The following is a 24,910-nucleotide window of genomic DNA, read 5'->3' as shown; positions in this document are numbered from 1 at the left end:
CACTGCCTTGTTCAGCATGGAAGCCAAAGGGTTAAAATGAGCAACCAACAGCTTGTCATCCATGATCAATGGAACTTAGAACCATAAAAGAAGACATGAACCTCCTTGAGGAAAAACACAATTACTTAAGCCTTCTTTTCAATATGAGAATACCACTGATGAGTGGGAGTTAAAGTCTTGTAAGCATACGCTATGGATTGTTCAGACCAATTCATATTTGGGTACCGACACTACATGAAGACCGTGCTGAGAGGCATCTGTAGTCAACACGAGATGATGACACAGCTGAAAAGTGGCCATCAACACGGCATGAAGACCGTGCTGAGAGACATCTTTAGTCAATACGAGATGCTGCCACAGCTGAAAAGTGGCCAGACGTGGGGCAGATTGAAGCCTACATAGTCAATTGAGGACTTAAAAAACTGAGATTTGGCAAGATTCCACTCAAGACCTGCAGACAGTGGAAGCTGGGCACAGAGGCTGTCTGCTGTTCTAAAATGATTACGAAAGATTGTGTGTGCGTTAGTGATGCCAAAAGGCAAGTATTGACACCGGTATAGGCTGAAAGGTGTACTGGCAACAGGATGGCACCTAGTGGCCTCATCCGAGGGGAGTTGGAGGTACAGTTCTGACAAATCAGTCTCGAAAAATTACTAACTGCCTGATAATTTTGCAAGAAACCAATCAGGACAAGGCAAAGGGTCCGTACCTATCACGGACTGTGCATTAATCGTTACACCGAAGTCGCCGCAGAGGCGAAACTTACCTGTCGTCTTCTTAATGGTGACCAGTGGTGTAGCCCATTAACTGGAAGAAATAGGTTGAATGACATCAAGTGATGTCAAATGGTTTAATTCAGCCTCAACAGACACGCAACATGACAGGCACCTGCTACGCTCAAAATAAACAGGGGCGGGCGGACTCTTTCGTGGTAATGTGGGCCTGAAAGCTGATAGCACAACCGAGTCCAGGGAAAATAGAGACAAAAAGTCCGAACAGGGGTACTTCAATTTCTGATACAGAACTTGATCTGACGCTAATGGTACCTCATTAGCAATGGAGAAACCATAAGAGTTACATGCATATAACACATACTGGTCTGTGGTATGGGGATGATCCACAACAAGGAAGGTCAGAGAGTGAACAACAGATTTGTAAGACACAGGAGCAGAGAGCTGGCCTAGGATCTGAATCTGTTGTTTATTGCAGTTAACCAACTTCTATGAAACCTGTGTGAGTGGACACCCAATCCCACGTATTGTAGAGATACAATTTAAGTTTATCAGGACTACTGTGTCCATTACATTTGGAGAGGAGTTACACACCAATGCAATGTGGCCTTTCTTCGGACACTTATTGCAAACAGCCCAATGCTTAGTGCACGAAGCATGGTCACATTGAATAAATAGTATGGGTAAGATGAAAGGGGGGCATGTGGCTGCTGTTGTGACATGGCCTGCTGCTAATCAACACTGCCCCGTGCGATGCTGAGACAAAGGTTTTGCTGCATCTCATGACACTTCAAAGGACTGTCCTACATTGAGCTGTGCGGGATTAGCCAAGCGGTCTAAGGCGCTACAGTCGTGGACTGTTCGGCTGGTTCCGGCGGAGGTTCGAGTCCTCCCTCGGGTGTGGGTGTTTGTGATTGGCCTTAGGATAATTTAGGTTAAGTAGTGTGTAAGCTTAAGACCTGATGACCTTAGCAGTTAAGTCCCATAAGATTACACAGTCATTTTTTCCCTATATTGAAGACATCCATAAGTGTCCAATTCTTACACTGAAATGCTTCTTCATGGGCTTTCCATTCCAAGTACAGATGAATAATAACATCAAGTATCATGTGATCATGTGATTATTGTAGGATTTGTAATGGGTACTAGTGAGAAATTTACAGTGACAGCTTAATCCATGCAATTCTGCAGCTCCGGCTTTGTAAGATTGGTTTGAGCATTTCCGACAATGTTAAAATTCTACAGTGTTGCAGTGACAAGCATTCTGTCACAATAACAGGTATACAGAAGCTTACAGATTCCATCAACTGATAAGCTGGCGAGTTTTTGTAAAGGCACAAGTTGACACAATTAACTGATAAATATGCAGTGAAAGCCGGGAAAGAAAGAATGCCCTACACAAGTTTGTGTGAAAAACCCAGAAATGTTGGCACAACTGTGTCTCATAGGAGACCCAACCTTCAGCTGATTCATCATATGCTGCAAAGGGTGACAGTTGCACTGATGGGAGAGTAGCCTGTCGCGAACATGCAAACGCTACTCGATTGAGAGCGGTAGTGAGAGCCTGCTGCTGTTCCGTGAAAGCTTGCTGTTGCGCAATGATATGTTGAAGTATTTCTTCCAAAGATATGTTTGTCGACTGACTGACAATAAGATGTAGAGAAAATGTAATCCCATCCTCATTGCCAAGTTTTCTGCAGCAAGAACACGATTTATGGAATGTAGTACTTTATAGAGCAACATGTCAGATACAATGAAGTACAGGTTGTGTGTAGCACTGAACACACTGACTGGACAACAGTAATACAGGTAAGAGAAGAGACTGAACACTTGTTTGCATCATATAAATAATACTGCTTCTTTGGCTGCCCACAGGAGCATGACAGGGGGACCATCCCATCACCCCTATAAGAGGGCCTGAGAATTGTATGGATGCACAATCTCTGAAATCGCATACATCATGGGTGAAGTTACCTCAATAAATCTTTTTGCTTGTTTCAGTTGTTCTTTATATTTCAACAATACAAGCGCCTCATTGTCACTGAAGCCAGTTTAAATGTGTTTTGTTGCCATTAGGTCAAATACATTGCCATCATGAGTGGCTTTTGAACTATCTGTCCTAAGTAGTTTTCAGAGAATGCATTTAGTGGAGGTTTGTCAGACATCTTGACATGCTTACCACTTTTTGCAAAACTGGAACTAACCCAATTGATTTTTGGCTAATTTAAGCACGACTGATGAATGTACACACTAGTGAAATGAGGTTTTCTCAATAGTTTTTGGTTATATCTAGAGGTGAGTTTAGTGCCTAATAGAAAGGCCTAACTACAGGTTAATGCCTACCCCTAATAATGAGTCATGCCCATGGATTCTTGCATGCAGCTTCAATTTCTGTCTTGGTGGATTTGAGTTCCTGCTGCTACAAACACATCACTTACATTCCATATTAGCTTTTCCTTTCAATATACACTTACATTTTCCCTAAAAATGTCATTGCTCTTAATTTCAGGTTTCAACCAGCTATTTCATGACCTCCTCTACTTTTTAGGAACATTAGACACTACAGCTCTATGATACTTCAGCAGTTAATCACTATGGTTTTATTTTAATTACCTTCCCTTTGAGAGATATTGCTTATGATCTTACACGAATACTTCCAGGTCTCCTACATCTATTGTTATCTGGTTAAATAAGAAGTCATCCCATCCCGAACACAGTCAGCTACCTGAGTAGCAATCTCTGACTTTTATTGCATACCTGATTCACTTATGGGGACTCTAATGTAGTAATAATAGATCCTGTACTTCCTACAGAGGAAACAGCACTCACACAAGAGGATAGTTCTCAAGATACCTGTTATGTAACTCTCAGTAGCCCTCAACCATACACCCACTGGTAGCAGCTTCCAATCTGTTGACATTACTTCCTGCTGCTCCCGAATGTCAGCTAATTCATCCCATGGTCGAGAACAGTATTCACAGAGCAGCTGCACTGTGTATGGTGCTATGTTTTACAGAAGAGTAAACATGTAACTTTAAACTGAGCCTTGTTTGCTAAGCCTGCTGATTCTATTTTAATTCCTGGGTCTGCTATGTTACACATATTAACAGTTGCCTTTAAGATCTGAAGTGACTAACACACAAAAAGAGATTTCTGTTATGACAACAGAAAAACTTGCATTAAAAATGATTTAATGCTATGGTCACTAAAAAATTTAAAAATAGCATTAACACACAACAAATGCACAATTTGCATCCCTATGACACGAGAAAAGTAAAGGTAACACAATATGTCTGTAAAGTAGCTACAGTACTTAAAATGTCAAATTCCAATTTGTGACAAAATATCAACAATTATGGAAAGGATAGATTGCTACTCACTGTAAAGATGACACACTGAGTTGCAGACAGACACAATGAAAGAACACTCAGATTTCAGCCAGTGCTTTCTTGAGAAAAGTAAGGAAAACACACAAACATTCATTCAAGCACGGAATGCCTCATGACCACTATCTCTGGCTCTTCAGGCTAAACTGCAACTGTTACATTGAACAAAAGCAATGAGGCAGAGAAAACGGGATATAGAAAGGAGGCAGAAGTGTGCTGTCTGACAGAGCACACAGGGACTAGGAAGTGGCAAGATGAGACTGCCAGGTGTAGTGTTGAGAGACTGGGCATAAGAGAGGGGAGACATGAAGAGGTAAAGGAGAGAAGCAGAAAATGGGAACATCAGAGGGTCCCAGAGAGCAGTGCACAGTGAGGGTGCGGAGGTGGTAGGACAATTGGGGAGAAAACTGTTGGGTAGTGGGTACTGGGAAAGGCGAGTATCTTAGGTTGAGGCTTGGATAATTTTGGGAGCAGAAAATGTGTTGTAAGGATAACTTCAATCTGCAGAGTTAACAGAGGTTGGTGGTGGAGGGGAGGATCCAGGTGGCCTGGGTTGTGTAGCAGCCTATGAAATCAAGCATGTACAGAGTGACAGTTATTGAACACTGTGAAACTAAATTGTCATAACTTCTGAACTGTTTGCATTAGGGCATTAAAACTGCACGGTTGGCTGTGGAGCATGATGGGAATTAGTATGCGCCATATGGTTCAGTTCAGCAATGAAGCCCACTTTCATTTGGATGGGTTCATCAATAAGCAAAATTTGCGCATTTGGGGGACTGAGAATCCACATTTGCAATTGAGAAGCCTCTGCACCTTCAATGGGTGACTGTGTGATGTGCAATGTACAGTCACAGAATAATATGTGTGATATTCCTTGACGGCACAGTGACTACCGAGTGGTACGTGAAGGTTTTGGAGGATGATTTGATCCCTATTATCCTAAGTGACCGTGATTTCAGCAAGATGTGGTTCATGCAAGACGAAATTTGATCCCATTGGAGCAGGAGAGTGTTTGATGTCCTTGAGGAGCACTTTGGGGACTGCACTCTGGCTCTGGGGTACACAGAGGCCATAGGCATGGGCACTGATTGGCTGCCATATTCTCTGGATCTGAACACTTGCGACTCCTTTTTGTCAGGCTATATTGAAGACAAGGTGTTCAGAAATAACCCCAAAACCACTGCTGAGCTAAAACAGCCATTCAGGAGGTAATTGACAGCATCGATTTTCCAACACTTCAGTGGGTCATGCAGAATTTCACTAGTTGTCTGCGCCACATTATCGGCAATGATGGGAGGCATATCAAACATGCCATAACCTAAATTTGAATATAGTGACATTTACATGTTGAATAAAGTGTGTGCACACTGTAGTTTGTAACAAATTTACTTTTCTTTTTTCACATAGGTCAATAATTGTCACCCTGTATGTTCAGCTGCATATTATACCAAAGCGTGGTCCACTTTGCTCTAGGCCACAGTTCGGTAGTGACCATTAATCTCGATGCACAGCCGGTATATCGATGACTGCTTTCACAGGTGGCCCAGCCTCTGATAGGGTAGGATAAGCCTGTGACAGGACTGGGATAGGAAGTTCTGTGTGGGTGGACTGGGCAGGTCTTCCACCTGGGTCTTCAAAAGGGATATGATCCCTGTGGCAAGGAACTGGGATTGGGATTGGCATAGGGATGGACAAGGATGTTGTGGAGTTCAGGTGGGTGACAGAACACAGCATTACACGGGCTGGGAAAGGATCTTAGGTAGGATGTCCCTCATTTCAGGGCATGATAAAGTCCTGAAAAAAGGATGTGGTTCAGTTGGTTCAGTTGGTTTAGTCTGGGTCGGTACTGGGTGACAATGAGGGTGCTCCTTTGCAGCTTGTTCTTGGGGGTGGTGGAAGGATTGGGGGGGTGTTGTGATGTGGCATGTGCCAAGCCACCTTTGAAAGCAGACTTGTATTGCCCTGCTGCAATCACTGCCAACTAACAGTCTGCCATGATGAATGGTCATCACCACACTGTGGCCAATAGCAAAGTGGACCACCCTTTGGCGTAACATGCAGCTGAACATAAAATTTTTAATTTCAATGGCTGCTTCACAACTAAGGGCATCTAGATCCCCCATCCCCGTTAACCGCCAGTTTTTCTGAATTGTGCAGATGGGAGCTATACTTACAACACACTCCCAAAATGATCTCAGCTACAATCTACAATAGCCACCTCTCACAGCACCCTTGACCTAACAGTTTTCTTCCCCTCTGTCATACCACCTCCTTCGAATTCATGTCCCCTCATCCTCATTGTGCACTGCTCTCTGCCAAAGTGTCCACGAGCCTTTTCCACTCTTTGCTCCTCTCCTTGAAGAAGGAAGATGAAAGAAGATTGGAGGCATTAGAAATATGCATATGGAGAAGAACAGAAAATGTGAAATGGGAGGACTGAGTATGGAATGAAGAAGTATTAAGAAGAGTTGGAGAAGAAAGAAACATGCTCAAAGTCATCAGAAAGAGAAAACAGACATTGTTTGAGGAGGGACTGTTTATTGAAGGAGGGAATAGAAGGGATGATGGAGGGAAAAGGGGGAAGAGGAAAAAGAAGATATCAAATGCTGGACAATATCAAAGGCGACAAATATTCAGAAATGAAAAGACTGGCTATGCACAGACAAAAGTGGAAGAGGCTTAACCCATGACAAGACCTGCCATAAGGTGAAACACCATACTAATACTACCTCTCCTTTTCTGCTCCCCATTTCCTCCTCCCCTTTCCTGATGGCTCCCTGATGCTGCACATGGCGGCTTTGTCCTGCCGCCTTATAATACATGCGTGCTCCACCATGCCCTCCCCCTACTCTCTCTTACCCGTATTGCTGCTTTCATTCAGTGCAACAGTTCCAGTAAGGCCTGAAAGGCCAGAGATAGTGGTCGTGTGTGTGTGTGTGTGTGTGTGTGTGTGTGTGTGTGTGTGTGTGTGTGTGTGTGTGTGTGTGAGAAAGAGAGAGAGAGAGAGAGAGAGAGAGAGAGAGAGAGAGAGACTTGCCTGCTTGAGTGAGTGTGTAGATGTTGTTTCCTTTTTTTCTGAAGAAGGCTTTGGCTAAAAGCTCAGTGTCCTTTTGTTGTGTCTGTCTGCAACCCAACATGTCACCTTGATGGTGGGTGGAAATCTGTCCTTTTCATAACTATTGATATTCCACCATGGACTTTGCGTTGTTTGTTTTTACTACAAAATATGTTATGTGCATCAGTATCCAGTATCCAGCCTGATCTTATTATCCAACTGGGACAAGACAGTAGGTCAATATCTGGTGGAAACTGCATTTTCATAAATTATGAAAACTAACCTTTTACCTGTGGATGCAAGCAGCACATATATTGCACCCATATGCTCTTTCCACTTCTGTCTGTTCATCTCTTCCTCTTTCCCCTGTTTTTCCATTTCCTTCTTCCCTCATCTCTCTGTCCATCTCCTTCTCTGACCTGTCTCTGTCAGTCACCCCCTTTCTCTCTGTCCACCCCCTCCTCCTCCCCCCCCTCCTTATCCGTCCCCTCTTCTCCCCACTCTCTCTGTCCATCTCATCTCCCCACTTGTCTGCCTGCCTCCTCCTCCCCTCTCTCCATCTCCTTCTTCCCCATTCTCTATGTCCGTCTCTACTCCCATCTCTCTTATACTAAAATGTAGACTTTCACGGGCGGAAATATTATGTCCATCATAATTATCCGGGCTGTTATGCCGTGGTCGCACTGCACTGACGTTCTCAAAACACGTGATGTCACGCCACGGCGTGGGAGCGCGCGGACACGGAATTTAGCGGCAGTCAGTAGTGAGCCAGTGGGTGTGTTTGACCTTCCATCGAGCAACGGACCCCCTTGAAGACGTCTCCCGCAGTCGGAGACGAAACGTTGGGAATTGACACAAAATTCATCAACCGACCACAGCATAACAGCCCGGATAATTATAATGGACATCCCATCTCTCTGTCCAGCTCCTCCTCGCATTTTCGCTATTCATCTCACCTTCCTGCTTCTCACTACCCATCTTCTCCCCTCCTCCTCTCCCTGCTCAGCCTTGCTTATCTGCATGTGCAGCACCTGCAACCCATGCTGCTGCTGATGGTGATATTTGGTTTGTGGGGCACTCAACTGCATGGTCATCAGCACCCGTACAAAGTCCCAGTTTGTATACAGTCCAATTTTTACACAATTCAATCTAGCCACTGTCACGAGTGATGATGATGATGAAATGATGAGGACAACATGAAGACTCAGTCCCCAGGCAGAGAAAATCCCCAACCTGGTTGGGAAGTGAACACGGAATTCCGTGATCCAGAGGCAGCAATGCTAGCCACTGGACCACAAGTTGTGGACCCACGCTGATATTACCTGCACAACACACCTGTCATGCAGGACAGCCTAAATGTCAGCGGTTGAAAGCCTTTTTTAACTGTATCTCCACTCTCCTATGGCGGCTAGTGGAGGTAACACCCACAGTACTGATTCTCAGATAGCAAGTAGTATGTGTACCAGATTTGGTTGAAATTCATCCAGTGGTTTAGGAGAAGATGTTGTACATACACATTTACGAGGGCATGCTGAAAAGTAATGACTGAATTTTTTATTCTGTTCTCAATATTGGTTGAGGTATTACATGTCCCACATATTACTCAGTCAAATTGCCTACTTCAATGATGAAACCTGCAACCATCTCCCACTAGCGAGCTCAGAATTGTAGTATGGAACATGGCGATGTTAATGTACTGTTTGTGCTTGAAAAATAGCATTCTATAATCTGTTGCAAAAACTTAAGGAACATCTAGAAGGATTTCATTTTGATAGTGTTGGAGCATTTCAGGCAGAGCTCTGTCACCAAAGTCAAACATTCTACAGTGATAGAATCAACAAAATGGTCTCTCATTGTGGAGAGTAAGTTTATTGGCAGGGTGACTATGTTGAGAAATAAATACTGTGTAGAGGTATGAAAAGTAAAGATGTATAATGTTAACATAGTTTGTTTTATTTAAAAAGATTTAACAGTTAAACTGCTTACTTATGAAAGGTCTCTTGTTATATTTTTTAATAAATATACTTTTGTAAGGAAATGAGATCTTAATGCTTCCATACATCATTTGTTTGTGAAAGCTTACTTCTCCATTGCTCCAACACTGTCATTATATCATAAGTAAAATGCATTTATTTAAGAAAGGCCTCCTGGCACAGACAAGAGGCTTTTCATAAGTAAAAGTAGCTGGACTGGGAATCCATTTTTTTGGTTAATTTAGTTCTATTGTGTTGGTCAAATTGTTTTCTGTTGAAGTTTCCTGGGCATTCACTTCGTATTTACACTCTGACTGTGCAAAGCAAGTTTCATTTTAGTTTTTTTATAAATATTGTTTTTAAAGTGTTCTGTTGCCCAATCACTCTGTGGATCATACAAATTCATTTAACATTTTTGTAATTGTTGGAGAATTTGGACGTATGGCATGTAAGAAAGCTTTTTAAATCTGCGCGATATTGGTGAAAAAAGAGTGAGACAGCTAAAAGAGCTATGATTGATGGGTAAGAGCCCTAGAAATCGCATATAGAGTATCGGCTGCTGATATGGGGACATTCTCCTCACATGACTGAAATTCTACAAATTCGAAAGAAGGCAGTATGGGCAATGAGCAATGCCGGTAGATGAGAGCACTGCTGGCCACTATTCATACAGTTCAAAATATTAACAGTAATTGATCTCTAGATATATGACTAAGCAATGTATGCGAAAAACAATATAGCAGATTTCAAAATGAGGGAAAACATACACCATCATAACACTAGTTGCAAAATAAGATCAGATATACACCTAGCCACAGGCTGGCAAGAATACAGAATCTATAGCTTAAGAATATTTAATAAACTTCCATTTTATGTTTGGTCAGTTCACTTAACTAGCATCAGGAGCAAGCTACTTATTAATTCTTTCTACGATATAATTGAATTTATGAATACAAAATTAATTTACATTAATGTTTAAGGTTTTCATTTTGTGACATCATTGCCTGTATTTATTTATTATTTTATTGTTTAACATATCATTTCTAGGTACTATTTGGAATGTGTAACGCTCATTTAGTTTTAAGGTACTTCTGAAGGAAAACGTAATATGCTATCAATATAAAATGCCTATTCCACGCATGGTTAAAGAAAACATTAATTCATTTCCTGTGAAGGCTAGTCACTATGCTTCCAAGGAAGTCAAGTACTTAGACATAAAGTTTGACTTTAAAATGAGGCATTCTTCATTCAGAGAAAAATACAGTTTAACTGATTCTGATTGTAAATACAGTTATTATTATAAAATTTATGAGGGGCATCTTTGAACTGTGAATTGTTTTATTCATCTCATGACGTGCATTTGCAATCCATTTGTTTTGTGTACAGGAGACATGTAAAAAATTTATAATTCAGTTACAATGATTTTTACACTAATAAATAATAGCACTAAAACAAGTAATAACACTATAAGGACATATCTTGGAATACTTAACACATTGTATTCAGCTCAACTTTCCAGTTTGCCCTGCATGAATTCATTCACTGAGAAATAACATTTCAGTATCAGTGCCTCATGTAGCTTTCTTTTAAATGGACCTAAATTCACCTGCATCAAATTATTCTCTTTTAATTTATTACAAATTTAATTCCCATTTATTGAGGTCCCTGGGCATACAGTCTCAGGCAGTGGGTGGGAAGCACAAAATTTTCTTTGTTTCTATTAAAATGTGAATGGACAAAATGGTTTCCCCCAAATAATTCATTTCTGGTGCACAAACATATAATAATCTCATTTATGTATAGGAATGGCAAAGTTCATATTTAAAATTTTGTAAATAATGGATGACATGGTTCTTTAGTATTTACAGTGCACATATTTCAAATGATTTTTTCTGTATTTTTTAGTATACATACTATGTTTGTGGCAAAAAACAATACCATACCCAATAACGGATTCAAAGTAGCTTTTCTATGCTACTTTTCATGTGTCCATGTCAGTTGCAGTTGATAACATTTGCATTGTAAATGCAAAGCTGCTCAGTTTGTTTGCTAGGAATTATGTTTGCCTGCTAGTTCAAATTTTTATCTACATTTAAATCTAAGAATTTGATTGAGTCAGCTTCTTTTATATTTTGATTAATGTGAACAATCTTAATCTGCTTACATTTTGACTGTTTGGTTCGAATTGCATCATGTGAGTCTTGGATTGTTTCTTTCTTCTACTGAAAAACTGGTGTTCTGAAGAAGGGACGGACCTGGGGAAGGATGATGAGGCTAAGTCAGAGGTAAAGATTTCTTGGAAGGTGATGAGCAGATGGTAGGATGAGATTGGCGGAGAGTCATGATTGGATGCCGGTATGAAAAGGAAGAGGCACGGTTCAGTGATGGAATAAGGGTGGTTTTGGTTGGAGGGATTGGTGGCAAAGAAGTGCTTCCATTGCAGGGATAGGGAGAAGGACAGTAGGTTTTTTACAAGTCCAGCATGATTAAAATTGGGTGTAGGGCTAAAGCTGTGTGGTTGTGATTAAATGGTTAACAACAGTATTATGAGAATGTTTTGGCTCTGAATTTGGTGAAGAGTTGATAGGGAGGTTTGACAAATTAGACAGCACAATTCAATAGCAATTATTGTTTTATCTAAAAGTCTGCATTTAGAAGAATCTTCCCTTACAATTCAGTTATTCAAAAACAGAAATCTTTAGTTGTATCATGAACAAAGCCAGCGAACAACACTACCTAAGAATAGTGTTAATTCTTGTAAACCTATGAAAGAAACAGTTAACAGCCATTTGAGTCAGTCTGTGGGAGGTTGTGATATAAGCAATATCTGCACCTGAAATTACTGAACAGTGTACCACAGACAAGTTAGCACAAAGTACAGTTCATGAAAGGTGGCGAGTTTTATCTAAATTCAATGTCTGAGGGTTTATACAGTGATTGTTTTTCAATGACTGACTGAATTAACAATTAATCTTAAAAACTGTGTTCATTTTCAATAATGTTTTCTGTAAACTGTGGTAATGGTATTGGACTGTGAACTACATTATTTCCAAATGGCATTGGTGTGCAGATCTTTTCATTTTTATATGACTGTCTACTTAGAAGAACAGTGTAACTAGTGACTGTGTTAATGATTTACTTGCCACACACAAACCTTAGTCACCTCAGTCAAACAGTTACATTATACGAAATTAATCGAGTGCAGTACGTGGCTAGCTGTTATCCATGCATAAATTATAATAAATGGGACTTGATCTGATAAACTGTAAGTCATTCAACAACAAAATGCTATTAAAGTATTTGGACTGAAAACCTGGTGTGGACCACACCATTTAAAATAGCCTGATTTAGACAATCACTTTTCAGCCAGGTCTGATGAAGGCACAGCTATCTATTAAGGGCATATTTACACAGGTTATTATGGCTGTGGTTCAGCATCCAACCTATTGTCCAAAATCTAGCATCCATGTCAAAGATACCAACCATTTCCTTCACTGACTCTCCACCACAGTCACTCCTTTAAGTCCTGGATCACTACCGGTCACAGTTGACACTACTTCCCTTTACACCAACACGCCTCATGCCCATGACCTTGTATTATTGAACATTACCTCTCCTAACATCCTTGAGACTCCAAACCCACAACCTCATTCCTCATACATCTTACTAACTTTATCCTAAATCACAACTACTTTTCTTTCAAAGGGGAAGTGTAAAAGAAATCCATGGCACAGCCATGCACACATGCATGCCACCCTCCTGTGCTAACCTGTTTAGGGGTCATCTAGAGATAACTTTCTTAGCCTTCCAAACCTCCAAACCACTGCCTGGTTCACATTCATTAATGATACCTTCATGATCTCTGACTCAGGGCTAAGATAATGTAACCTCATTTCTTCACAACCTCAACACCTTCTTCCCATTCATTTCACTGGGTCCTTCTCAACCCACCTACCTGGACATCAACGTTCTCCTCCCTGATGGCTCCATCCACACCTCTGTTGACATTCAACACACCAGCCATTAACAGTACCTGTATTTTCACAGCTGACATCCCTTCCACATTGAAAAATCCTTCCCATACAGCACGGCCACTTGCCAACAGTATACCTGCTGTGACAAGAAATTCCCTGCCCAGTAGCCTTCAGAGTCAGGCACTCCCCCCCCCCCCCCCCCCCCCAGACCTAGTCTGCAAACAGCTTTTCCTTGCCATATCCCCACACACTCACAATCCTCCCACTACCTCCAAACCCCTGGTACAAAGGAGCACACGCTTTGTCACCCAACACCACTTGTGATGAAGCAAACTGGGATCTCTTTACTTCCTCTCTTGTTTTGTCATCTGCCTCCATAAATTCATTTTTGCCTAATTACCATTAACATGCATGAGTATAATCTCAATTGCCATAAAAAGAAAAGTTTGGCACTCAGTCTTAAGGAATATAGCACTAGGTCTAATTTTGTGCTTAGTTTTGAGTATGTAACTAATTTCCTAAGTTATTTTGACCACTCCTAGTTAACATCTTTTGTTGTAGGGTGAAATCAGTTATTGTTTTGACTTAGATTCATTCTATTGTTGACTTATAAACAAATATACATTGTGTACTAATTATAAACATTGGCAAGAAGAACTACTAGGATTCTTCAAGTATTTATTTGGCTCCATTCGGAAACATATTAGCAAAGCCAGCCCTTTACTAATTCCAAAATAATTACCAGGTTTGTCAAAAGTATTTTTTGTATAACTATATCTGTTAATTTCATTATTTAAACAAATAATCTGGCCTAATTTTTGTGATAGAAGAAACTGATAAAAAGAAGGAATTTTTTCATGTATTCCATTAATTGAATAAGTTACATTTTAATTGTAATTTCTGTCACTTAAACACTGAACAATGAATCGTTGCATTGCCTATTATTGTGAGGATATATAAAGGTCCAATTTTCGGTCCTGAGACAGTCAGTCCGTGGTCGATTTACAGAGGGAATTATGTACTGTTTCAAGTAACAACAATACATCAACTTAACAGTGGAATTAGTGTAACACAAATAGGCTGTGTGTTAAAACAATAACAGTGTCTCTTCAATTTGTTTGATAAATAGTGTCACATGTTCTGTATTATTCTGCAAGAACTGTGAACTGTGTGGTTAGGTTTTTACTGCTCGTAGATGTTCAACAGCAAACTATTGTAGGAGTATGCTGATGTTTGCCTGCAACCTATCAAGGGGGCTCATCACAATTTACCAATAGTGTACTGGTCACATAACTGTGTAATATTGGGGGGTTGTGAATACTGAAACGCAACTGTGCAACTATCAGCTACATCATTTACATTAGTCAGTGTTGAACTTCCACCCCCCCCCTCAACCCCCACCCCCCCATTTTCCAGCCACTACAACAATGCAGTACATCAAAACTGAGGACTATCAACAAAAAAATAAAGCAAGTGCACGTCACACACATTGGACTGGAACAACTGAACCAATTCCTTCAGCAGGGCTTAGGTAATTTATCATCATTCCCTGAAATCAAAGACATCCTATGCAAGATCATTCCCATGCTTCCAAAAGCAGTGTTCTGTCATGCAACCAACCTCCACAACATCCCAGTCCAGCCCTATGCCACTCCCAATCCTGCCCTTGCCAACAGGATCATATTTCTGTGGAGGACCCAGGTGCAAGAGCTGCCCAATCCACCCACCCATTGACCTACTCACCTGTTCCAGTCCTGTCACAGGCTTATTCTACCACATCAGAAGCTGGGGTATCTGCGAAAGCAGCCATGTCATATATGTGCCACTATTGCAATGAACCAATCCTTCTAGATTCTCTCTTTCACGAGTAGATTTTCTGAATTGTGCCAACGGGGGCCATCCTTTCGACACATTCTCTGCTTCTGAAATTATCTCTGCCTCAACTTATTTGCTGTTCTCACCTCCTCCCAATTCATGCCCCCCCTCCCCCCCCCTCCCACCGCTCTCTGTCAATGCACCTACTGGTCTCCCCCACCTCTCTCCTCTCTCTCACCCCCCTTGCTGCGCCTGGAAGCTTTGCCTGGCTAGCATCTGGTCCATGCACACTCTGCCAGGCAGTGCTGATTCCTCCCTGCTCACGCATACCCTGCTATCCCTCCCCACTCCCTGTCCAACTGCTTGCATTCAACCGGAGACCTCTTGTATTCTGGCCAGAATGGCTGCAGATAACTGTCATGTGCACCTGAGGTGCACTTACTTGTGTCAACAATTATCTGTCATCTTTTCTGAACAAGGCTCTGGCTGGAAGCTATATGTGTAATGGAGTTTTAAAAGCAGTGTATAAGAGGTAGAATGGGATGAAGTATACACAGAAAATGATGCTGATGCCAAATTCAATTTATTCCACTGTAAATTTGTCTCAATATTTGACAGTTGTTTTCCTGAAACATTATCCAAAAGCCAAAGTCAATTAAGCCATGGACTACTAAGGGAATTACGATTTCATGTAAGAGGAAGAGGGAAATATATGGACAGGCCAGAATAAGTCAGGATCTGACGTTACTTGCTTACTACAAAAGATACTGTAATATTTTAAGGAAAGTCATTATAAAGTCGAGAAGCCTGTGTGTTCTGACAGAAATTAATAATGTGGATAATAAAATTAAAAACTATACGGAATACTGTCAAACCGGAAGAAGGGGCAGCTTGACAGTGCACAGTGTACCATAACAATAATGCTACATTATGATGTTGTGAGTGATAATTCGCAAGTTGCAAGTATTTTTAACTATCACTTTCTGAATGTAGCAGCAAAAATAGGGCTAAAGGGGTCACCTAAGAAGCAAAAAATGTGTTAAAAATGTCATTCCCCAGGACTTTATGCCTTTAGAAATAGCACCTACATCCCCACTGAAATTAAGGGAATTATAAATATACCGAAAAAAAGAGCTCACGTGGTGTCGATGGAGTCTCTTAACACAAGTTCTAAGTGTTGTTCTAATTCAATAAGTGGAGTCCTTAGTGATATATGTAATGCTTCGTTGGCAGAGGGAATTTTTCCAGACAGACTGAAATATGCAATTGTCAAACCTCTTCATAAGAAAGGAGACGAGAGTGATTTAAATAATTATAGACCAATCTCTTTACTGACTTCATTTTCCAAGTTTCTTAGTTTATGTACTCAAGAGTAGTCTCACATTTAAGTGAAAATAATTTACTCAGCGTGTCACAGGTCAGATTCCGGAAGGGTTACTCGACTGAGAATGCTATCTACTCATTTACCCATCAAATAGTACAAGCCCTAAATAACACATTATAGCCAGTTGGTCTCCCCCCCCCCCCCCACACCCATGAACCATGGACCTTGCCGTTGGTGGGGAGGCTTGCGTGCCTCAGCGATACAGATAGCCGTACCCTAGGTGCAACCACAATGGAGGGGTATCTGTTGAGAGGCCAGACAAACGTGTGGTTCCTGAACAGGGGCAGCAGCCTTTTCAGTAGTTGCAAGGGCAACAGTCTGGATGATTGACTGATCTGGCCTTGTAACAATAACCAAAACGGCCTTGCTGTGCTGGTACTGCGAACAGCTGAAAGCAAGGGGAAACTACAGCCGTAATTTTTCCCGAGGGCATGCAGCTTTACTGTATGATTACATGATGATGGCGTCCTCTTGGGTAAAATATTCCGGAGGTAAAATAGTCCCCCATTCGGATCTCCGGGCGGGGACTACTCAAGAGGATGTCGTTATCAGGAGAAAGAAAACTGGCGTTCTACGGATCGGAGCGTGGAATGTCAGATCCCTTAATCGGGCAGGTAGGTTAGAAAATTTAAAAAGGGAAATGGATAGGTTGAAGTTAAATATAGTGGGAATTAGTGAAGTTCGGTGGCAGGAGGAACAAGACTTTTGGTCAGGTGACTACAGGGTTATAAACACAAAATCAAATAGGGGTAATGCAGGAGTAGGTTTAATAATGAATAAAAAAATAGGAGTGCGGGTAAGCTACTACAAACAGCATAGTGAACGCATTATTGTGGCCAAGATAGATACGAAGCCCACACCTACTACAGTAGTACAAGTTTATATGCCAACTAGCTCTGCAGATGACGAAGAAATTGAAGAAATGTATGATGAAATAAAAGAAATTATTCAGATTGTGAAGGGAGACGAAAATTTAATTGTCATGGGTGACTGGAATTCGAGTGTAGGAAAAGGGAGGGAAGGAAACATAGTAGGTGAATTTGGATTGGGGCTAAGAAATGAAAGAGGAAGCCGCCTGGTAGAATTTTGCACAGAGCACAACATAATCATAGCTAACACTTGGTTTAAGAATCATGAAAGAAGGTTGTATACATGGAAGAACCCTGGAGATACTAAAAGGTATCAGATAGATTATATAATGCTAAGACAGAGATTTAGGAACCAGGTTTTAAATTGTAAGACATTTCCAGGGGCAGATGTGGACTCTGACCACAATCTATTGGTTATGACCTGTAGATTAAAACTGAAGAAACTGCAAAAAGGTGGGAATTTAAGGAGATGGGACCTGGATAAACTGAAAGAACCAGAGGTTGTACAGAGTTTCAGGGAGAGCATAAGGGAACAATTGACATGAATAGGGGAAGAAATACAGGAGAAGAAGACTGGGTAGCTTTGAGGGATGAGGTAGCGAAGGTAGCAGAGGATCAAGTAGGTAAAAAGATGAGGGCTAGTAGAAATCCTTGGGTAACAGAAGAAATATTGAATTTAACTGATGAAAGGAGAAAATATAAAAATGCAGTAAATGATGCAGGCAAAAAGGAATACAAACGTGTCAAAAATGAGATCGACAGGAAGTGCAAAATGGCTAAGCAGGGATGGCTAGAGGACAAATGTAAGGATGTACAGGCCTATCTCACTAGGGGTAAGATAGATACTGCCTACAGGAAAATTAAAGAAACCTTTGGAGATAAGAGAACGACTTGTATGAATATCAAGAGCTCAGATGGAAACCCAGTTCTAAGCAAAGAAGAGAAAGCAGAAAGGTGAAAGGAGTATATAGAGGGTCTATACAAGGGCGATGTACTTGAGGACAATATTATGGAAATGGAAGAGGATGTAGATGAAGATGAAATGGGAGATATGATACTGCGTGAAGAGTTTGACAGAGCACTGAAAGACCTGAGTCGAAACAAGGCCCCAGGAGTAGACAACATTCCATTGGAACTACTGACGGCCTTGGGAGAGCCAGTCCTGACAAAACTCTACCATCTGGTGAGCAAGATGTATGAAACAAGCAAAATACCCTACTAGTAGAAGCCAACCTCGGGGAAGATCAGTTTGCATTCCGTAGAAACACTGGAACACGTGAGGCAATACTGACCTTACGACTTATCTTAGAAGAAAGATTAAGGAAAGGCAAACCTACGTTGCTAGCATTTGTAGACGTAAAAAAAGCTTTTGACAATGTTGACTGGAATACTCTCTTTCAAATTCTAAAGGTGGCAGGGGTAAAATACAGGGAGCAAAAGGCTATTTACAATTTGTACAGAAACCAGATGGCAGTTATAAGAGTCCAGGGACATGAAAGGGAAGCAGTGGTTGGGAAGGGAATAAGACAGGGTTGTAGCCTCTCCCCGATGTTGTTCAATCTGTATATTGAGCAAGCAGTAAAGGAAACAAAAGAAAAATTTGGAGTAGGTATTAAAATTCATGGAGAAGAAATAAAAACTTTGAGGTTCGCCGATGACATTGTAATTCTGTCAGAGACAGCAAAGGACTTGGAAGAGCAGTTGAATGGAATGGACACTGTCTTGAAAGGAGGATATAAGATGAACATCAACAAAAGCAAAACATGGATAATGGAATGTAGTCTAATTAAGTCGGGTGATGCTGAGGGAACTAGATTAGGAAATGAGACACTTAAAGTAGTAAAGGAGTTTTGCTATTTGGGGAGCAAAATAACTGATGATGGTCGAAGTAGAGAGGATATATAATGTAGACTGGCAATGGCAAGGAAAGCGTTTCTGAAGAAGAGAAATTTGTTAACATCGAGTATAGATTTAAGTGTCAGGAAGTCGTTTCTGAAAGTATTTGTATGGAGTGTAGCCATGTATGGAAGTGAAACATGGACGATAAATAGTTTGGACAAGAAGAGAATAGAAGCTTACGAAATGTGGTGCTACAGAAGAATGCTCAAGATTAGATGGGTAGATCACATAACTGTTGTTGTTGTTGTGGTCTTCAGTCCTGAGACTAGTTTGATGCAGCTCTCCATGCTACTCTATCCTGTGCAAGCTTCTTCGTCTCCCAGTACTTACTGCAACCTACATCCTTCTGAATCTGCTTAGTGTATTCATCTCTTGGTCTCCCTCTACGATTTTTACCCTCCACGCTGCCCTCCAATGCTAAATTTGTGATCCCTTGATGCCTCAAAACATGTCCTACCAACCAATCCCTTCTTCTAGTCAAGTTCTGCCACAAACTTCTCTTCTCCCCAATCCTATTCAATACCTCCTCATTAGTTACGTGATCTACCCACCTTACCTTCAGCATTCTTCTGTAGCACCACATTTCGAAAGCTTCTATTCTATTCTTGTCCAAACTAGTTATCATCCATGTTTCACTTCCATACATGGCTACACTCCATACAAATACTTTCAGAAACGACTTCCTGACACTTAAATCTATACTCGATGTTAACAAATTTCTCTTCTTCAGAAACGATTTCCTTGCCATTGCCAGTCTACATTTTATATCCTCTCTACTTCGACCATCATCAGTTATAGTACTCCCTAGCTAGCAAAACTCCTTTACTACTGTAAGTGTCTCATTTCCTAATCTAATTCCCTCAGCATCACCCGATTTAATTTGACTACATTCCATTATCCTCGTTTTGCTTTTGTTGATGTTCATCTTATATCTTCCTTTCAAGACACTGTCCATTCCGTTCAACTGCTCTTCCAAGTCCTTTGCTGTCTCTGACAGAAATACAATGTCATTGGCGAACCTCAAAGTTTTTACTTCTTCTCCATGAATTTTAATACCTACTCCGAATTTTTCTTTTGTTTCCTTTACTGCTTGCTCAATATACAGATTGAATAACATCGGGGAGAGGCTACAACCCTGTCTCACTCCTTTCCCAAGCACTGCTTCCCTTTCATGCCCCTCGACTCTTATAACTGCCATCTGGTTTCTGTACAAATTGTAAATAGCCTTTTGCTCCCTGTATTTTACCCCTGCCACCTTCAGAATTTGAAAGAGAGTATTCCAGTTAACATTGTCAAAAGTTTTCTCTAAGTCTACAAATGCTAGAAACGTAGGTTTGCCTTTTCTTAATCTTTCTTCTAAGATAAGTCGTAAGGTTAGTATTGCCTCACGTGTTCCAACATTTCTACGGAATCCAAACTGATCTTCCCCGAGGTCCGCTTGTACCAGTTTTTCCATTCGTCTGTAAAGAATTCGCGTTAGTATTTTGCAGCTGTGACTTATTAAACTGATAGTTCGGTAATTTTCACATATGTCAACACCTGCTTTCTTTGGGATTGGAATTATTATAATAATAACTAATGAGGAAGTATAGAATAGGATTGGGGAGAAGAGAAGTTTGTGGCACAACTTGACCAGAAGAAGGGATCGGTTGGTAGGACATGTTCTGAGGCATCAATGTATCACTAATTTAGTATTGGAGGGCAGCGCGGAGGGTAAAAATCGTAGAGAGAGACCAAGAGATGAATACACTAAGCATATTCAGAAGGATGTAGGTTGCAGTAGGTACTGGAGATGAAAAAGCTTGCACAGGATAGAGTAGCATGGAGAGCTGCATCAAACCAGTCTCAAGACTGAAGACCACAACAACAACAGCCAGTTGGTATTTTCTGTGAGCTTTCCAAGGCATTTGACTAGTAAAACTCAGGTTTTATGGAACTGAAGGCTATACACACGGCTAGTTTGAATCATACTTAATAAAAGAAAGCAAAAAGTTATTCAGCATAACACAAATAATGTTGGGAGGGTGGTAAATTCTAGTGAATGGGGAGTTATCACAAAAGGAGTACCACAGGGTTCAATTTTGTGTCCTCTGCTGTTCCTTATTCACGTGAATGACCTCTCACTTAATGTTCAGCAAGCAGAACTAGTACTTTTTGGTTCAAATGTCACTGAGCACTATGGGACTTAACTGTTGAGGTCATCAGTCCCCTAGAACTTAGAACTAATTAAACCTAATTAACCTAAGAACATCACACACATCCATGCCCGAGGCAGGATTCGAACCTGCGACCATAGCGGTCGCGCGGTTCCAGACTGTAGCGCCTAGAACCGCTCGGCCACTCCGGCCGGCTGTACTTTTTGCAGATGACACAAGTGTTATATAATAAATTCCATTCCAGAAAAAAGCAGCTGAAGCTACTGTTAAGGATGTCTTTCAAAGAATTATTAAGTGGTTCTCAGAAAATGGACTCTCCCTTAATTTTGAAAAAACTCACTGTATCCAGTTCTGTACACTGAATAGAGTCATACTGACAATTAATGTAGCATGAGAATAGGGCTCAGTTAACAGAGTAGATTTCTGCAAATTTTTGGGTGTTCACATTGATCTTATAATCCTATCTGCAGACAAAGGCTCCACCACCGTAATTGTGAACTACGCGGATTACGTGGCAGAAGGACTCTGTCAGCTGTCAGATTCTTCCACCTACAAACCATGCCACAGTGAGCCCATTCCAGCAATCCAGCAGGATCTCCAGTCACTACACAATTCCTTAGGCCCATCCCAGAACCTCTCCCCAGAGTCCATCTCTCTACTTACCCCTACCACTCCCCGCACTCCCACCTTCTACATGCTTCCTAAAGTCCATAAACGCAACTACCCAGGACGCCCCATTGTGGCCGGTTACTGTGCCCCCCACTGAGAGGGTATCTGCTCTCATAGACCAACTCCTTCAACCTATTACCCGGAACCTATCCTCCTATATAAAAGATACCAACCATTTCCTCAACCGACTCTTCACAGTTCCTCTCCCTTTACCACACGGTGCCCTGCTCATCACTATTGATACCACCTCCCTGTGCACTAACATTCATAATGCCCATGGCCTTACTGCTATCGAACACTACCTTTCCAGACACCCTATGGATTCCAAACCAACAACCTCCTTCCTAGTCTCCATGACCAAAACTATATCCTCACCCACAATTACTTCTCCTTTGAAGGCATTACCTACAAACAAATCCGTGGTATGGCTATGGGCACCTGCATGGCACCATCCTATGCTAAACCTATTCATGGGCCATCTAGGGGAATCCTTCCTAGAAACCCAGAATCCTAAACCCCTCACCTGGTTCAGATTCATTGATGACATGTTTGCTACCTGGATGGAAGGTGAGGACTCCTTATTCGCATTCCTCCAGAACCTCAACAACTTCTCCCCCATTTGCTTCACCTGGTCCTATTCAACCCAACAAGCCACCTTCCTAGATGTTGACCTCCGTTTCAGAGATGGCTACATCAGTACACCCATCCATATCAAACCTACTAACCACCAGTAATACCTCCACTTCGACAGCTGCCACCTGTTTCATACCAAGAAGTCCCTTCGGTACAGCCTAGCCACCCATGCTCATCGCAACTGCAGTGACGAGCAGTCCCTCTCTAAATATACCGGGGGTCTCACTGAAGGCTTCACTGACCACAATTATCCTCCCACCCTTGTAAAAAAACAAATCTCCCGTGCCTTATCTTTCCAGTGTCCCATCACCTCCCAAAGTCCCACAGTCCGGCCACAGAGGAGCATTCCCCTCATAACTCAGTACCATCCAGGACTGGAGCAACTGAATTATAGGGTTTCGATTACCTCTCGTCGTGCCCTGAAATGAGAAATGTCCTACCCTCCTACCGTGGTATTCCGCCATCCACCGAACCTACACAATATACTCGTCCATCCTTACAGGACCCCTGCTCCCAATCCCTTAGCTCATGGCTCATACCCCTGTAATAGACCTAGATGCAAGACCTGTCCCATACATTCTCCTATCGCCACCTACTCCAGTCCAGTCACTAACATTACCTATCACATCAAAGGCAGGGCTACCTGTGAAACTAGTCATGTGATCTACAAGCTAAGCTGCAACCACTGTGCTGCATTCTATGTAGGCATGACAACCAACAAGCTGTCTGTCCGCATGAACGGCCACCGACAAACTGTGGCCAAAAAACAAGTGGACCACCCTGTAGCTGAACACGCTGCCAAACACGATACCCCTCATCTCGAAGACTGCTTCACAGCCTGTGCCATATGGAGCCTTCCCATCAACACCAGCTTTTCTGAATTGCGCAGGTGGGAACTTTCCTTTCAATACATCCTACGTTCCCGTAACGCTCCTGGCCCCAACCTTTGTAAGTCACTGTCCTCATCCATCCAGCCCCCTCCCTGTTCCCATTCCAGCACTAACAGCCATAATTTCACTGTCACAGTCTTTTAATTTTTTTATTTTTATTTTTATTTCTCTCCTTTCCACTTCTTACCCCCTCCCTCCCGCACCTTCTCTCCAACCCTCCGTCTAAACTGCAACACTTCACTGTCTGCCACTCCCACCATACTACCACTCCCCCTCCCTGCCCCAGCCTCCTCCTTACCCCCACCCAGTCACCACTCCCATCATGCACTGGTGCTGTTGCTCACAGTGTAATTTCAGCTCTCTAAGACTGCAGATGTGTGTGCAAGTTGTTCTTGCATGAGTGTGTCTGTGCGTGTGTGTATGTGTGTCTACTGCTGACAAAGGCCTTAATGGCCGAAAGCTATGATTGTGTGAATCTTTTTATTGTGCCTATCGCGGCTCAGCATCTCCGCTATATGTTGAGTAGCATCTTTCCTTCTCTCGTATTGTAACATTCCATTCTGGATTTTCCAGTATTAATGTAAAGTTGATCAACATCCAGAACAATGAATACAGAGACACACAATACAGCATGAAGTCTATAAATATTCTATAGGCTATGGGTTTTGACTACATGTGTCGAATATGATATCTATAACAATAGTAGCAATGACTTGAGTGATACTTACTTGATGTGCTCTCAGTTTTGGATGCGAGATTTGCCAGACTCTCAAGGCTCCCATATGACAGGAGGGACTTTGTTTTGGCAATAGCATCCCAAGAGTCTGCTCTGTGGTTGAGCCCACCAAGCATTGCAGAAACTGTAGTGACAAATATGAAAGCCAAAATTGTACATGCAAAAAATTATTCAATCAAAAGAAGTTAACTTTCAATAAGGTAACAGTATGATACAGTTTTCTAAAGTTGCTTTGTCTCAAAAAAAAAGAAACAACACACACACACACACACACACACACACACACACACACCAACTTTGTGCAAATGCTTTTCCGACACTGTTATACTCGACTCATTAGTTTTTCTCCCTTCACCTTTCCAGATTTTCAAATCTGTATTGTTGCATTCCATTGTTCACTTCCACATTGTGATGTAACACTGGCCGACTTTTTCTTTTAGGTGTACAAAAAGCCAAAACTCACTCTCTTTCTATCCCTGCTCTATTTTCGCTGACTCAGGAACTCCTGGTTTCATAGCTTTGAGTGCCATTCAAATCCTTGTATATGATTACTTTTATGCCACTAGGATGCCACAGTCTGATATCGGACAAGTTTTACTTTTCTGCCAACATTGTAAGACTTGTCAGAACTAAGATAACAAAGATAACTTCTCTCTCTCTCCCTCTCTCTCATGAATGTGAATTTCCCCTAATTCTAATTATAAGATGGTCAATACACAGTGCCCATTAAACACAAA

General features: G+C 41.6%; 1 protein-coding gene across 1 annotated transcript in view; it reads right to left on the bottom strand.

Annotated features, from left to right (window-relative positions):
- Positions 1-24,910, bottom strand: part of LOC124776913 (filamin-C-like) — a 542,943-nt gene that overhangs the window by 63,346 nt on the left and 454,687 nt on the right. The window contains exon 15 of the mRNA XM_047252124.1: positions 24,166-24,297. Coding sequence (XP_047108080.1) covers positions 24,166-24,297 — 132 coding nt within the window. The remainder of the gene's footprint in view (positions 1-24,165; positions 24,298-24,910) is intronic.

Source organism: Schistocerca piceifrons, chromosome 2 (genome assembly GCF_021461385.2).
Source record: "Schistocerca piceifrons isolate TAMUIC-IGC-003096 chromosome 2, iqSchPice1.1, whole genome shotgun sequence".
NCBI lineage: Eukaryota > Metazoa > Arthropoda > Insecta > Orthoptera > Acrididae > Schistocerca > Schistocerca piceifrons.
Note: the sequence above shows the minus strand (reverse complement) of the source record. Positions and strands in the feature narration are given on the sequence as shown.